Source organism: Mauremys mutica, chromosome 4, assembly GCF_020497125.1.
Source record: "Mauremys mutica isolate MM-2020 ecotype Southern chromosome 4, ASM2049712v1, whole genome shotgun sequence".
NCBI lineage: Eukaryota > Metazoa > Chordata > Testudines > Geoemydidae > Mauremys > Mauremys mutica.
The window spans coordinates 112,876,500-112,892,412 of NC_059075.1; the positions used below are offsets into that span (position 1 = coordinate 112,876,500).

The following is a 15,913-nucleotide window of genomic DNA, read 5'->3' on the forward strand; positions in this document are numbered from 1 at the left end:
CGGGCAGGGGGTGCAGGGCTGGCTGCGGGCAGGGGCAAGGGGTGCAGGGCTGATGCGGGCAGGGGGTGCATCAGGGGCTGGCTGAAGGCAGGGGGTGCGGGGGCAGGGGGTACAGCCCACCCTGTATGGTGAGAGCCCCCTCCTCCTCCTCCTCCGGGGTACCAGCAGCAGCAGCAGCCTGGAGCTCGGGGGCTATTTAAAGGGCCCGGGGCTCCCCGGCTTCCACCGCCCCGGCCCTGTAAATAGCCAAGGGAGCCCTGGGGAAGCGGCAGGGCTCCTGCGGCTATTTAAAGACCAGGGTGGCAGAGGCAGCTGGAGCCTTGACCCTTTAAATAGCCCCCCGCTACCCGAGGGCTCTGGGGGCTATTTAAAGGGCCCGGGGCTTCCCTGCTTCTACCACCCCAGCCTATTAAATAGCTGCGAGAGCCCTGGGGAAGCGGCAGGGCTCCGGCGGCTATTTAAAGGGCCAGGGCAGTAGAAGCAATGGGAGCCCTGGGCCCTTTAAATAGCCCCCAGAGCCCTGCAGCCCTACCCCAGGGCTCCAGCAATGGGGCTCTGGTGGCAATTTAAAGGGCCTGGGGCTCCAGCCCCTGCTGGGAGCCCCAGGCCCTTTAAATTGCCCCTTGGGGAAGCTGGGCCACCCCGGCATAGCGCACCGGCTCTTGCCGGTAGCCGTACTGGGGCTTGGGCGCGGGGCCCTCTTAGGGGTGGGGCCTGATTCAGGGGAATTGGTTGAATTGGCCTAAAGCCGGCCCTGGGTGTGAGAGCCTGTGTGTGTGCGCACGCATGTGCTAGGGAAGTTTGAGAGACAGTGCGTGCACTGTCACTTTAAGTCCCACCTCCCTCTCCCCCCACCCTCGGCCCAGCTCCACCCCTCTCACTCATGTGGAAGTTTTGATCCTCCTGACTCTGGCCCGCACTGGAGACTGAGTGGCGCAAGGCCGCAGGCAGGCAGCGAGCGGTGGGCTGCACTGCCAGAGCCCAGCCCCAGCCGCGCCGCTCTGGGCTCCCTGGGTCTGGGGCAGAGCCAGAGCCCTCAGCCAGCTGGCTGAGGAGCGAGTGAGGGTGGGGCCAGGGGGGCGGGGTCAGGGAGAAGCCCACCGGCCCAGCATGGGGGAGGGGTCAGAGAAGAGAGGAGTCCAGCCACAGCAAGCCAGGGGAAGCCCGAGCCCCATGGGGTCCCCCCCGGCTATGGCGCCCTGGGCGTGGTCCACGTTTCCTGGCCCTAAGGCTAGCCCTGCAATCATAGTGCCATCTCTTTGTTTTCTTTCTTACTCATGCATTACCGGTCCTCTGTAACATCAGTGTAGAATGCTCCAATTCCTAGAAAATACATTACCTCCCAAAACATCTTGGTTACAAATACTGTATCTTGGTTTTAGCCTACCACTAATAACTTGGGAGACTTGTGCTGCAATTAACATTCAACCTAATTTGTTTATCTCTTGAGGATTGATGTAGACCTGCAATTACAGCTGTCTGAAGAAAATGATGGTGGATCATTTGTTTTAACCCAGAATAACTATTCTCCATCTACACAGAAAGTTTGCAAAGAATATACATTTATTCAGTTTATCGGATAAATGTTCTAAAACAGTGATTCCCAAATTGTCATCCACAAACCACCAGTAGTCTGCAAAGCACTTCCTGATGCACCAGAGAACTTGTTGATTGAATTATGCTGACTCCGCTGATTGTCTCAAGATGCTACAGTGCACGGATTTAAAGTTTCCAGATTTAAAGATTCCAGTTTTAGAGCTATTACCTGTTCCAATGGTAGTCCCCATTTTAAGTAAAGGAAATACTACTGGAATCAACAACATTTCTAGAACTGGAATTAACTTGTTAAATGCATGCACTGTACATCACATTCAGCATTTTTCTAATATCATTTTTGCATGTATAAAATTGCTGTAGTTGCCACTGGAATGTTATGCAATCCAAACAGGAAGGGAGGAGAGATGGTTATTTTGACTGCAAAGAGGATGGGCCTGTCCACAAGACAATCTCTCTATTAAGATCTGACCTATGCTATGAAAAAGTTTGAAAACTTCTTTTCAAAAGAGACCCTCACTTTAACATGCCACTTTAAAGTTTTATTTTGGTGGTCTCCTTTCCTCTTGAAATTCCTTGAAGCCACAAAACAGATTATCAGAATGATCCAGAGTCACTGTATTAACACATTAATCTGGTAGATATCCAGATTCAAAATCCTGAATCATATCAGGTTTTTAGTTTTTGCTGGTATATTTCAACTTGAGTATTGGTATTTTATGTGGTTTAAGAGACAGGAGAAGGATTTAATATGGATGGACAGATAATCACATGAGTCTGTTGCTAATTCTAGGTGCTTTGCCTTGCTCTTCTACACTGGTGATAATATGCTTTTTACCACAGTTGCCAACTTTCACGCGGTAAATAAGCACCCTGACTTTCACAATAAGCCAAAAATCAAGCTAATCCCATTTCAAAACAAGGCCAAAACAAGCCAATCCCTAAGAACCCCAACACTCTATGTGACTAGATCCCCCAGGCGTGCAGTCTGGGACTGTGGTGGGCCTGTTGTGCAGCCCTGACTCTCTCCCACCTTTGCCCCTGCTTGCCCCACCTTGCCGGGAGCCAATAAAAAAAAAGAAGCAACAAGCAACAAGCCAAAAACTAGCCAACAAGCAACTCACAAGCAATTAAGCCAAAAACAAGCCCAATTTCTGCGTTTTTTTCACGGGTTTGGCATGTCAGCTTTTTACTACTACACCCATATGAAAGTAATAATGAGAGAAAACAATCATGCAGTCTCAAACTTAAAATGGTCATTTTGGGTTTCTCCCAAAAGCTATGAAAAGAGGGGGATGAGGAAGAGGAGAAATTGAAAGATTAATGTTGTTACACTGTATTGCTGACATCCTTCTGAAATCACAGCACAAGAAGCTGAGGCTTTTACACATCGCAGTAGGGTTATCTGACAAAGCTCCTTGATCTCTCATGTTTGAGAATTTTAGTCCCCAAAGAGCAGAGATAATGTACCGTATTTATCGGCGTATAACACGCACAGGCGTATAACACGCACCTTCATTTTAAGGGGGAAATTTCAGGAAAAAAACTTAAATTTCAAATAAAGGACTTTGAAGCAAAATAAGGGTAGCTCAGAACTTGTTTTATTAATATTATTACCACTTATAAGGATGGTAGTAAGGGGAATGTGAGTGTTTTTTAAATTTTGAACCTTAGTGTCCGGATTTAATGTCCCCCTTGGGAGGGGGCGGCGGGCGGGCCGCGCCGTTCGCGGGGAGGGGGGCTCGGGCCGGGCCGCTCGGGAGGGGGACGGGGGCTCGGGCCGGGTCGGGCCACGCCGCTCGGGAGGGGGGCAGGGGCTAGGGCCGCTCGGGGGGGAGGGGGGACGGGATCTCGGGCCGCTCGGGAGGGGGTCGGGGACTAAGGCCGCTCGGGGGCTCGGGCCGGGCCGGGCCGCGCCGCTCGGGAGGGGGGCGGGGGCTAGGGCCAGGGCCGCTCGGGGGAGGGAGGGAGGACGGGGTCTCGGGCCGCTCTGGAGGGGCGCGGGGGCTAAGGCAGCTCGGGCCGGGCCGCTCGGGAGGGGGCTCGGGCCGGGCCGGGCCGCGCCGCTCGGGAGGGGGGCGGGGGCTAGGGCCAGGGCCGCTCGGGGGAGGGAGGGAGGACGGGGTCTCGGGCCGCTCTGGAGGGGCGCGGGGGCTAAGGCAGCTCGGGCCGGGCCGCTCGGGAGGGGCTAGGGCCGGGCCGCGCCGCTCGGGAGGTGGGGGCTCGCGCAGGCCGGGGCTCGGGGCTCAGGCCCCGCCGCTGGGGGGGGGGGAGAGGGCGGGGGCTCGGGCCGCGGGGGGGGGGGCTAGGGCCGCGCTGCTCGGGAGTGGGGCAGGGGCTAGGGCGCCGCTCCGCGCCGCTGGGGGGGGGGCGGCGCTTTTCTTTTCTGCCTGGGGCGGCAGAAATCCTAGAGCCGGCCCTGTTAAGGTTATATCGGCGTATAACACGCACACATCATTTGCCCCCTATTTTCAGGGGAAAAAAGTGCGTGTTATACGCCGATAAATACGGTAACTGGTTTCCAGAGGCCTCTCAGGCACTGCAAGGATAGATAAGAAATGGTGAAGGTGACTGGCCCCTAATGTGAGGATACAGAACACTTGGGTGGGACCATATTAAGCGATTAAAAAAAATAGTTTAAAACTAACTAGGGCAGGGGTAAGCAACCTTTCAGAAGTGATGTGCTGAGTCTTCATTTATTCACTCTAATTTAAGGTTTTGCGTGCCGGTAATACATTTTAATGTTTATTAGAAGGTCTCTCTCTACAAGTCTATATATTATATAACTAAACTAGTGTTGTATTGTAAAATAAACAAGGTTTTCAAAATGTTTAAGAAGCTTCATTTAAAATTAAATTAAAATGTTGATCTTACGCCGCCAGCCCACTTAGCTCACTGCTGGTCTGGGGTTCTGTTCACCTAGGCCAGCAGTGGGCTGAGCGGGGCCTGCAGCCGGGACCCTGGCTGGCAAGAGTCTGGCAGCCAGAACCCCAGACCAGCAGTGGGCTGTGCGGGGCCAGCAGCCAGGACTCCAGACCGGCAGTGGACTGAGCGGCTCAGCCCATTGCCGCTCAGGGGTTCCATCCGCCGGCTCCTGCCAGCCGGGATCCCGGCGGCCGGACCCGCTCACCCCGCTGCTGGTCTGGGGTCCCGGCTCTGCCCATGTACAGTGGGTACCTACCTTCTCCCTGGTTCTGGCCCATTCTCTTCCTCTCTTTGCGCTGAGCTGAGGGTGGGAGTGCACTGAGCACAGGGCTGGTGGTGAAGGGTCTGGCCAGGAGCTAGAATGAGGGAGGGGGCTCAGGGTTGGGGCAGGAGGTTTGGGTGTGGGGGCACTTACCTGGGCAGCTCCCATTTGGTGTGAGGGGTGCAGGTGGGAATGGGGGGGGGTGCAGGAGCTCCCGTTTGGTGCTCAGGGTGGCGGGTGGGGATGTGTGGGGTGCATGGGATGTGGGGGGACTGGGAATGTGGGGGGGTGCAAGAGTCAGGACAGAGAGCTGGGGGCATGTGAGGGGGGTGCAGGTGTCAGGGCAGGGGGGGCTGGGTATGTGTGGGGGTGCCAGAGTCAGGACTGGGGTCGTGTGGGGGGTGGTGAAGGAGTCAAGAGAGGGCTGGGTGCATATGAGGAAAGTACAAGGCTCAGGGCAGGGGCCTGGGTGTGTGTGTGCAGGGCTCAGGGCAGAGGGCTGGGTGACTGCCCCCCTCAGAACCCCCAACCCCCGTGCTCCTTGTCCCCTGACTACCCCCTCCTGGGACCCCTGCCCCTAACTGCCCCCCAGGACCCTATCCCCTATCTAAGTCTCCCTGCTCCTTGTCCCCTGACTGCCCCCCTAGGACCCTATCCCTTACCTGTCCCCTGACTTCCCCGACCCTTATCCACACCCCCGCACCCAGACAGACCCCCCCAGACTCCCATGCCTATCCAACCACTTCCCGTCCCCTGACAGGACCCCCAGAACTCCTGACTCATACAACCCCCTCTGCTCCTTGTCCCCTGACCAGCCGCTCCAGAGACCCCTCCACCCTAACTGCCCCCCCCCAGGACCTTCCTTGCTCCCTGTCCCCTGACTGTCCTGACTCCTATCCACTCCCCACCCCCTGACAGACCTCGGGACTCCCATGCCCCATCCAACCCCCCGCGGTCCCTGACTGCCCCCTCCAGAGACCCCCGCCCCTAACCACCCCCCGGCATCCCACCCCCCCATCCAACCCACCCTGCCCCCTGTTCCCTGACTGCCCTCACCCCTTATCCAACCCCCCCCAGCCCCAGACCCCTTACCATGAGGCTCCCCGTTCATCTGGAGCCCTGCCGCCGTGCGCGCAGCCCCGCCCCTCAGAATGCTGCGCACGCGGCAGCAGGGCTCCGGATGAGCGGGGAGCGTCTTTCCCTCCCCGCGGAGCCAAACACTGCCCCGCGGGAGCGCGCTGCGCGCACAGCGGCACAGCTCCAGGGGAAGGGGGGAGAAGGCAGGAGAGGGGCTGGCGACTTGCTGCACTCGGCCAGATGCTCCGGCCCAGGAGCGCGGACCCTGCAGCTTACTGCGCCGGCAGAATTTTTAATAGCACACTGTAGTCCCAGCAGGCCCCAGCGTGCCATTAAAAATCGGCTCATGTGCCGTCTTTGGCACGCGTGCCATAGGTTGCCGACCCCTGAACAAGGACAAGATGCAAACTGGTGTCCTGGCTGAAAGACTTTGATCTCATTTCCAATAAAAACAAATGACCCATTGGTACCAGAAAGGCTGCAGGAGCTGGCACCTTTCAGAGCAGCTGAGAACTTACAGGTAAATCTGTTTTATCTGCAAGGCCTATCTGATACCAGTGGGATCATTTGTCTCCATCGGCTCTACCTCACTCCTTAGGGAGATATGCAGGATACGTACTTTGCAGTGCAAGCTGTGGTGAGGCAGGGGACTTTGAAAATCTTCCCCCTCATTCCATGCCACTAATTCTGGCTTGGCTTCAGTGAAGGGAGCTTCAATGTGGCCCATTCAGCTGACTCTTTGTGTACCTTGCCCACATGTTCAGCCAGGCTTCCCTGTGGCCTGCTCAAATCTCTCAATGTGGATCTCACCCACATGCTAACTGAAAGCTGGTTCAATTGTGGCCTGCCCAGCTCTCTCAGTGTGGGCCTGACCCATATGCCATCTGGGGGCCAGTTTCACTGCTGCCTGCTCATGCCTCTTGGCCTGGAACAGGCCCACACGCTGTCTAGGAGCTGGGTTCCTGTGGCCTGCTCAATTCTCTTGGTGTGGACCTCGCTCATATGCCGACTGGGAGCTGGGTGCAGGCAGCCCGCTGTCCCTGCCATTTCTGAGGGGAGGAGAGGTGCTGTCCTTCAAACCCTCCTCAGAAAGCCACAAGAATTTTCTATTTTTTTGGTTTAGCAGTTTTGAGAAGAAACCCTCAAAGCCATTAAGAAACCTAAGAGACAGTTAATTAAAAATCTTTCAAAAATCCTCTGAAAGCTCTGCTGAGAGGGGTGCCCTGGAGTCTGCTTTGGGGCAGAGAATTCTGGGAAATTCTTCTGGAGGGCTGATCCTAAGCACAGGCTCAGCGCAAAGATCTTGGCTGCCCCACTGGCCATGGAAATGAGGAATGCTCACTGTGAAGACTGACATGGGGACTGAGAAAATATTATTTTCTTGCTAAAAGGTAATGGAGGTTTAAAAAAAACATCTTAAAAGCCTGCTCCATGCTCCCTGGTGAGCAGTGAAAGGGGTTTGGGCTGGCTAGAACGCAGGAAGAAATTAAACTCTAGCAACTCTTGGGCAGGTTCACAGCAGATGGAAATAGATTTAATGTTGCACAAATATGTGCACTAGCATGTGGGAGAAGTGTTTATTCTTGTCAGAACAATTTGCTTGCTAGTTTATTTTACCCTACAGCCACATGTATTAGGAGATGTGCTATGAAAGGGATTCCTACTAATATCAACACTCCCCTGAAGCCGTTAAGGAAAAGGTCTTGTCAAATCGATACTAATGCTTCCTCTATTCTTCCTTGTGTTCATGGGAAGTGCCTTTAAAAAAAAAACTATAGAGAAAGAGGGATAGAATAGAAAAGAGAGAAAGAAAAGACCTACTATAACACCACCACAACAGAAGTATTTCTTTGGATACCTGATTTACCAACTCAAGATAAACGTGCAAAATTGAACACAAGAAATCTGAAAAAGGTTCTCACCTCTGAAGACTCTGGGTTTGGCTTCAAGCAAATAAGATTCCCCTCCACTGTGAGATTGTTCAGTTTGCTGCAGAGTCCCAGGTACTGAATCTGGTTGATGTCCTCAATATTGTTTCCTTCCAGGTCCAGAATCTCAAGATGATCCAGCAAGCTCACTTGGCTCAGGTCAGAAATATTGTTATAGGCTATATAGAGTTCCTCAACAGAAGTAAACAGAACATATAAACCACAGACTTGCCCAAATTACATTAAGCCACTTACTGACTTCAAATCTTTAGGATATTGCATACTAAAAAGGGCTAGAAACATCAATTAGAATGATCAGCTACTAGCTTGGGCATAGTGTTCCCTATCATGGCTACTGCCATTTTAAGTCAATGAGACTATCATGGAAATAAGTAAGTGTGTTCAGGATCAGACAACAGTGTTGTAGTAAAAAATAATTGCTTTAGCATCTTCAAAGATTAATAAACACAAACTCAAGGTGCCCAATCAAAATCCTTTAAGAACTTTAAAAAAAGTAACGGTACAATTACAGAAAGAGAAATATTAACTAAAGATATCAACCGTAGGAGCATATTGAAATGATCCAGTTTTACTTACCTTCAAAGAGCTGCAGGAAGAGATTCCATCTAAATCTGTGAGTCCACAGCGAGCCATCCACAATACTTGGAGATGAGACAATGTACTTCCAAGGTCCCTTGTAACAGAAACAATTCAAACAAACACTGATTTAAATGGAAAAAGAAAATTAAAAGACATTTTGTTTCCTCCACATTGGAAAATCTGATTGTTTCCTCATAGTCTGTATCCTCAACAGGCAGGAAATATAGAGAAACAGTGCAACTCTCATAGATGAAGAAAGAGATTAAGGTTGTATAGTGAACAGTTTTATTCCAATCTCTTCCCCCAAACATGCTTTTGATCTCCAGTGACAACACGCCTCATGGAACAGATCTGCTCCCAATTCAAGAAATCCATTTAAAATTCTGCCAAGGGTTTACACTTTGGTGATTTTTCCATAATTCAAAGCAAGTTAGATAAATGTTACAAGAAGAATTTATTTCTGTTGTTTTCACTACATATTGTATAAACATAATCCAAATCAATACATCAGATTTTAACCCCCTGCTGTTGCCTTTTATCACAGTTTGTACGGCACTTTTCCTCTCCTTGCATTGGAAGTGATAATCATTTTAGCAAATAATACTGCTTGGATCAGCAGAAAATGGTAATCCACCCCATTCCATCTGTCCATCTCATAGGCCTAGCAACAGGTGAGTAAGGGATTGATTCTGCAAGGCTCTAAGCATTCTGGACCTAATCCAGAAAAGCACTTAAGCACGTTTAACTTTGTGCATGGGGTGTCCCATTGACTTTGCACAGACATAAATAGCTACATAAAGTACAGAAGTAGTGGCAAATCAAGCCCAAAGTCTTTAGCACTATCAATCCTCTATCATTGAGCTACACGTGCATATCATTTAAATGTAAATGAGATACAGTGGCTTGACAAACCCAGGAGACCACTGTATCCAACCCCAGACTTTCCCCACCATAGAAGAAACACTGCACCCTCTCAATACTAATGAAAAAAGTTTCCCCCACTTCCTAGTCATTGTATTTATTTTAGATTCTTCATAGAACATAGCAAACAACAAAACCTAAGAACCATCACAGACCAGTCTCCAGTCCAAAGCCTGTGGCTTCTGTTGTAGCAGAGAAGAGTGATTCCTTTATGTCTCTATTGTTTATTGTATCACTGCTGCTGTTAAAGGCAGATCCTCATGTATATTAGCATAGATGCCTTGACTACACTGGAGTGGTTTCAGTTCACACCAGCTGAGAATCCGGGCCACAGCAACAACTACGATAAAGTAAACAGTAGGCACAGAAGAATCATTCTTCTCCACTATCAAGATTACAGTCCTTTCTGTGGACTCACTGACGAAGCTCTGCTGATGTCAGCAGGTTATACAGTTCCTTAACTGGCAGGATCATAAAGCTGACCTGACGAACAAACTCACTTGCTTAAATCCTGCTGGTACTGGATAAGACCCTGCAGAAGAGACATAATTGTTAGGTTTCTTTCCAGGAACCAGCTTAGGTCTGTTCATCCAGAAGGGTTTGCCTCTGAACCGAAAGGGTCACAATGTGCCATCACAACCATCCAGCATTTAGCCTCCAGCAAATAGCCATCCAGCAAATAGCCTCTCCAGTGAATATTTCCATTGTACATTGTTTTATTCAAAAGTAACTGATTTCAAGGCATCTTTGAGGCAAGAATGCACCAACTGCAATATTTACTAAAATTTATAATTATAAAAGCAAAGGGTGGAGGGGAGAAACAATGTAAAAATGAAGCAGCTGCCACCAAGCATGGCAATGCTTACTGCCTGAGCAACACACCAATAAACTCAAACCTGTTAATTATGACTAATGTGAAGAAAATGCATTGCTCATTTCATGACCCATTTACGCGCTGATCAGCCTTTGAGAAATGTGGGTGGTGTTATTTTGGTGTGAAAATCTCCTTTTCTCTATATCATCAGACCCAGGTAAATATAAAATGGTTACCCAGGATATTCATATTTTCACGCTATTAAAGTGGAAAGCAAATTATTTCTGTTAAATTCTCAATATGTTGCAGTGAAAGACAAGATGGAAAACAATCAGAACTTGATATTTTACCAAATTTTAACAAAAAAACCCAAAATATTATTTGTTTGTGTCTTGTACTTTCTATTTGAATGTGTATTATTCAAATCATAACTTTTGGTATTATGTTTGCCTCCTAAGAGTTTCTCGGAATTAAAATGACCGATGCTGAGTCCAAACAATATATTAATTTACATCTATTTTTTACACGACTGTTTTAGAGTGACTGCCACCACGTCATAGTTTCAGCCATGATTCTGCAATGCGGAGCCCAGCACCCTCACAGAGCTCCACCGACTCCAGCAGTGTTATCAGTGTTAAACATAATTGTGCCTGTAGCGTGCACAAGGACAAGTCATGTTTTAAAAGTGTGTTAGCTAGTCAAGTTTAATCCCAGTCCCTTCCGAAATGACCCGCTCTCACATTTGTAAACATGAATTGTCCCTGTTTACTCCAGATGCTAAATCATGTTTAACATTGTGTTAATTAAAACATGTTAGTTAATCCAGAGGTTCTCAACCTTTTTCTTGCTGAGGCCCCCCTCAACATGCTACGAAAACACCAGGGCCTGGGGAGGGGGAGATGAGGGGGGGATCCTTGGACATAGGCATAGTTTTACTTCTATTTTGGGGGGGCAAGCCGCACAGCAGGGTCCAGGGAAGGAGCACCACCTCCACCCCTGGCCTCACTCAACAGGCCACCCAGCCTGTCTGGGCTGTGGGGAGGATGCAATCAAAAAATGTAACTCAAAGGGGGGACTCAGTTCAAAAAGTTTGAAAACTGCTCAGGGTGCACGTAGGGGGTAGCTAAGGGCTGTATGTGGGCAGGGGGTAGCTCAGGGTGCACGTAGGGGGTAGCTAAGGGCTGTATGTGGGCAGGGGGTAGCTCAGGGTGGAGGCAGGGGATAGCTAGGGGTTGTGTGTGGACGGGGGTAGCTCAGGGTGCAGGCAGGGGGTAGCTAGGGGCTGTGTGTGGGCAGGGGGTAGCTCAGGGTGCAGGCAGGGGGTCGCTCGGGGCTGTGTGTGGGCAGTGGGGTAGCTCAGGGTGGAGGCAGGGGGTAGCTAGGGGTTGTATGTGGGCAGGGGGTAGCTCAGGGTGGAGGCAGGGGGTAGCTAGGGGTTGTATGTGGGCAGGGGGTAGCTCAGGGTGCAGGTAGGGGGTCGCTCGGGGGTGTGTGTGGGCAGGGGGTAGCTCAGGGTGCAGGCAGGGGGTAGCTAGGGGCTGTGTGTGGGCAGGGGGGTAGCTCAGGGTGCAGGCAGGGGGTAGCTAGGGACTGTGTGTGGGCAGGGGGTAGCTCAGGGTGGAGGCAGAGGGTAGCTAGGGGTTGTGTGTGGATGGGGGGTAGCTCAGGGTGCAGGCAGGGGGTAGCTTGGGGCTGTATGTGGACAGGGGGTAGCTCAGGGTGCAGGCAGGGGGTAACTAGGGGCTGTGTACAGGCAGGGACGTAGGTCAGAGTGAAGGGAGGGGGTAGCTAGGGGCTATTTATGGGCAGGAGGGGGGGCTCCCAGTGCGGCTCCCAGCTTCAGCAGGGATGGGGGCGGGTGCTGGGACTCCCAGCTTTAGCCCCCTGCTGCTCCTAGCTTGGAGGGGGCAAGGTTTGCCAACTTCAGCCCCACGTCACTCCCAGCTTTGGGGGCTTGGAGGAGGGCCGCCAGCTTCAGCCTCGCGCTGCTCCCAGTTGGGGCAGGGGGGCCGCTAGCTTTAGCCCCACACCGCTCCCGGCTTCAGTGCTGAGGTTCGGGGCACCGGGTTTCAGCTGCAGGGCTCTGCGGCCCCCCTGAAAGGGCTCACGGACCCTCGGTTGAGAACTGCTGAGTTAATCCATCTTCAAACATGATGTATTTCCTAGTATGGACACAGCCTTAAGGGGGCACTGTGTAAAATAAACATTACTTTTTGAAGTTCTTACCTCTGAGCAAACTTAAAAAATCTAACTTACTTGTCAAAGTTCATGCTAGATAATAAAAATACATAAATCAGTTCTGCTTCTGTTTATAGTTTTTGGAACTGATTCTCATCCAACTAGCAACTCCTTTAAAGCTAATGTAGTTAGAACTGGTGTGACAAAAGAATCAGAGCCTGTCAGGGTACGTCTACACTACGGGATTATTCCGAATTTACATAAACCGGTTTAGCAAAACAGATTGTATAAAATCGAGTGCGCGTGGCCACACTAAGCACATTAATTCGGTGGTGTGCGTCCACGGTCCGAGGCTAGCATCGATTTCTGGAGCGTTGCACTGTGGGCAGCTATTCCGTAGCTATCCCATAGTTCCCGCAGCCTCCCCCGCCCCTTGGAATTTCCGGGTTGGGATCCCAGTGCCTGATGGGGCAAAAATCATTGTCGCGGGTGGTTCTGGGTAAATGTCGTCAGTCATTCCTTCCTCTGGGAAAGCAACGGCAGACAAACATTTCGCGCCTTTTTTCCCTGGATTGCCCTGGCAGATGCCATAGCATGGCAATCATGGAGCCTGTTTTGCCTTTTGTGACTGTCACCGTATGTGTACTAGATGTCGCTGACAGAGGCGATTCAGCAGCGCTACACAGCAGCATGCTTTTGCTTTTGCATGACAGCAGAGATGGTTACCAGCCATACTGTACCATCTACCATACCATAAATTGGTAATAAGATGATCATGGTTACCAGTCCTTTTGCACTGCACCATTTGCTGCTGTCATAAGTGCCCCTGGCTGAGATCAGCCAGGGGCGCAAAAGCCAGGGAATGACTCCCTGAGTCAATTCCTCCTTTTTGGTATCTAAAAATAGAATCAGTCCTGCCTAGAATATGGGCAAGTGTACTAGAGAACCACTGTATCATAGAACCAGAGAGCACAGCTGCTCTGTGTCAGATCCTGCAGAAATTATGAGCTGTATGCTATTCAAATGGGTGCTCCTGCAACAACCCCACCTGTTGATTCCATTCTTCCCCCAGCCTTCCTGGGCTACCGTAGCATTGTCCCCCCACTTGTGTGATGAAGTAATAAAGAATGCAGGAATAAGACACAGTGACTTGTTAGTGAGAAATGAGTGGAAGGCAGCCTCCAGCTGCTATGATAGTCCAGACAGGACATTAAGCAGTGTGGAGGAGAGAAGCCCAGCATCCCGCTGCTTGTCCAGGGACAATTGAATCTTTTCTTTACACATGAAGGGTGGGAGCTGATGGAGCTCAGCCCCCTGTTGCTATGATGAAGACGGTTACCAGCCATACTGCACCATCTACCAGGAAAAATTAGGAGCAGGCACCCTTGATCGACCTCACTGATGCTAGTCGGCATGGTTACCAGTCCTTTTGCACTGCCCCATGTGCCAATAGGCTGATGATGATGATGGATATCAGCGATATTGTACCATCAGCCACCCATGGCAGGGGGGGAGCAAGGATGTTGGTGTTGAGTGCTGCAGCATTGTGTCTATCTGCAGCATTCAGTAAAGATAGGGTGACATGTAAAAGAGTCAAGAGAGGATTGTTTTCCCTTTCACTTCTAGGGGGGGTGGGGGGGTGGGGGGCGTAAATTGCCGAGCTATGTCCTTAACCACCGCGGACACTGTGTTTGACCCTAGAAGCATTTGGAGCTCAGCCAGGAATGCAAATGCTTTTCGGAGACTGCAGGCACTGTGGGATTGCTTGAGTCCTCCAGTCCCCGCTCCAGTCCCCCCTCCATGAGCGTCCATTTGATTCTTTGGCTTTCCGTTACGCTTGTCACGCAGCAGTGAGCTGAGTCCCTGCTATGGCGTCTGTCTGGAGATTTTTAAAAAATGATTTTGAATTTCGTCTTCTGTAACGGAGCGCTGATAGAACAGATTTGCCTGCCCTTACAGCGATCACATCCGCATGGTCCATGCTGGAGCTCTTTCTTTTTGATTTTTAACTGCATCGCCACACGTGCTGATCGGAACTCCACGCTGGGCAAACAGGAAATATTCAAAAGTTCGCGGGGCTTTTCCTGTCTACCTGGCCACTGCATCCGAGTTCAGATTGCTGTCCAGAGCGGTCAGTGGTGCACTGTGGGATACCACCCGGAGGCCAATACCGTCGATCTGCGGCCACACTAACCCTAATCCGATATGGTAATACCGATATTAGCGCTACTCCTCTCGTTAGGGAGGAGTACAGAAACCGGTTTAAAGAGCCCTTTATATCGATATAAAGGGTCTCTTAGTGTGGACGGGTGTGGCGTTAAATCGGTTTTACGCTCCTTAAACCGGTTTAAACGCGTAGTGTAGACCAGGCCTCAGGCTCACAGGCACATGTAGGATGCTGCAATGTTTGGGATGTAAACACTAGCAAGACAATTTTTGTTACTGTTGCTGATTTACAAAAACGGTTTCTTTGGCATTAAAAAACCCAGATTAAAACCTTTATCTTGGTTTTGGGTTTTATAAAAACGTATTTCTACAATGCCTAAATACGGGGCTAAAGTTGACTGACTGTCCAAAGCTGCAAAGCTGACCATTAACTCAAACCAAAGAATGAGTCACAATAAAGTACAAGAACCTTAGTTGTATAAGATGTACAATTTGCTATCGCTGGGTCTGAGTCTGTGCTCTGCTTTACAAAGTGGGGCACAAGGCAAAGTTAACTGGGCCCTGAGAAATACAGAAGGGCACCAGTGGATTAAAGTAAGTGACCCAGTGCCACTCCTTCCATGCAGCATCCAGTGTAGAGGGATGCCAGCGAATTTTCTAGGGCAGGAGGGGACTGACCAGAGCACTTTGTTCTTTGTCTGTCCTGGGTTCAGAGAAGCTACTGCAAGTCGAGACAGCAATGGGGCTCCTCTAACTTATGCTGTGGGCTGTGGCAGCCATTGCAACAGCCCAGAATCCTGAGTGGTGCAGCTCCGAATTTGTCCCAGGGTATTTTTATATCACTTCTATAAAAAACAATGTCAAGTCAGACTGCTTGTAACAGCAAGGCACATCTGCAAATATTTTATTTCTGAACTAACACAAGGAGCATTTGGAAAGCTTTGGATCACATTTGAAAAAAAAAAAAAAAGTTCATGCTTGCAGCATCAAAAAAAATCCCAGATTAATTAACGCACAGCAATTCCCACTGAGAACACTGCTGCTAAAAGACTGCAAGGTAAAACAGCAATTGAACTCAGAGTAGGCTGCCCCTGACAAGACAATTGCATGCACCTGCATTTCTGAAAGTATTTCTACATTTTTGTTGACCATTTGGAAGAAAAGTTAAGAAATTCCAAAAGATGGGCGTGCCTCATCTGGAACCAGCTCTGCTTCATTTGGAATGTACAAGTTTGTGGGGATTAGCAAGTCTTGGGAAATATTGCACACGTATTGATCACATTTTGTGTGTAAGTTCATATATTTAAGTGCAACGCTCAACTGAACCTGAACTACAGAGCCACAACTGATGCCTCGCTAATAAAAATAGAAAAGAGGAGATTTACATTCTAACCACAATTTAAGATGGAAATTAGGAGGAAAAATCCATTTCTATTATATTTTTAGTGTGAGGAGGCCCAGAAAAGATTACAATTTTCAGGGAAACAG

The 15,913-nt window shown here is 50.1% G+C and overlaps 1 protein-coding gene across 6 annotated transcripts in view; it reads right to left on the minus strand.

Annotated features, from left to right (window-relative positions):
• LRRC56 (leucine rich repeat containing 56) overlaps positions 1 to 15,913 on the minus strand; it is a 112,313-nt gene that overhangs the window by 20,645 nt on the left and 75,755 nt on the right. For all 6 annotated transcript variants that reach the window (XM_045012665.1, XM_045012666.1, XM_045012667.1 and 3 more), the window contains 2 exons: positions 8,344 to 8,440; positions 7,741 to 7,938 (listed from right to left, as the gene is read on the minus strand). In XM_045012665.1, the coding sequence (XP_044868600.1) occupies positions 7,741 to 7,938; positions 8,344 to 8,440 (295 nt within the window). The remainder of the gene's footprint in view (positions 1 to 7,740; positions 7,939 to 8,343; positions 8,441 to 15,913) is intronic.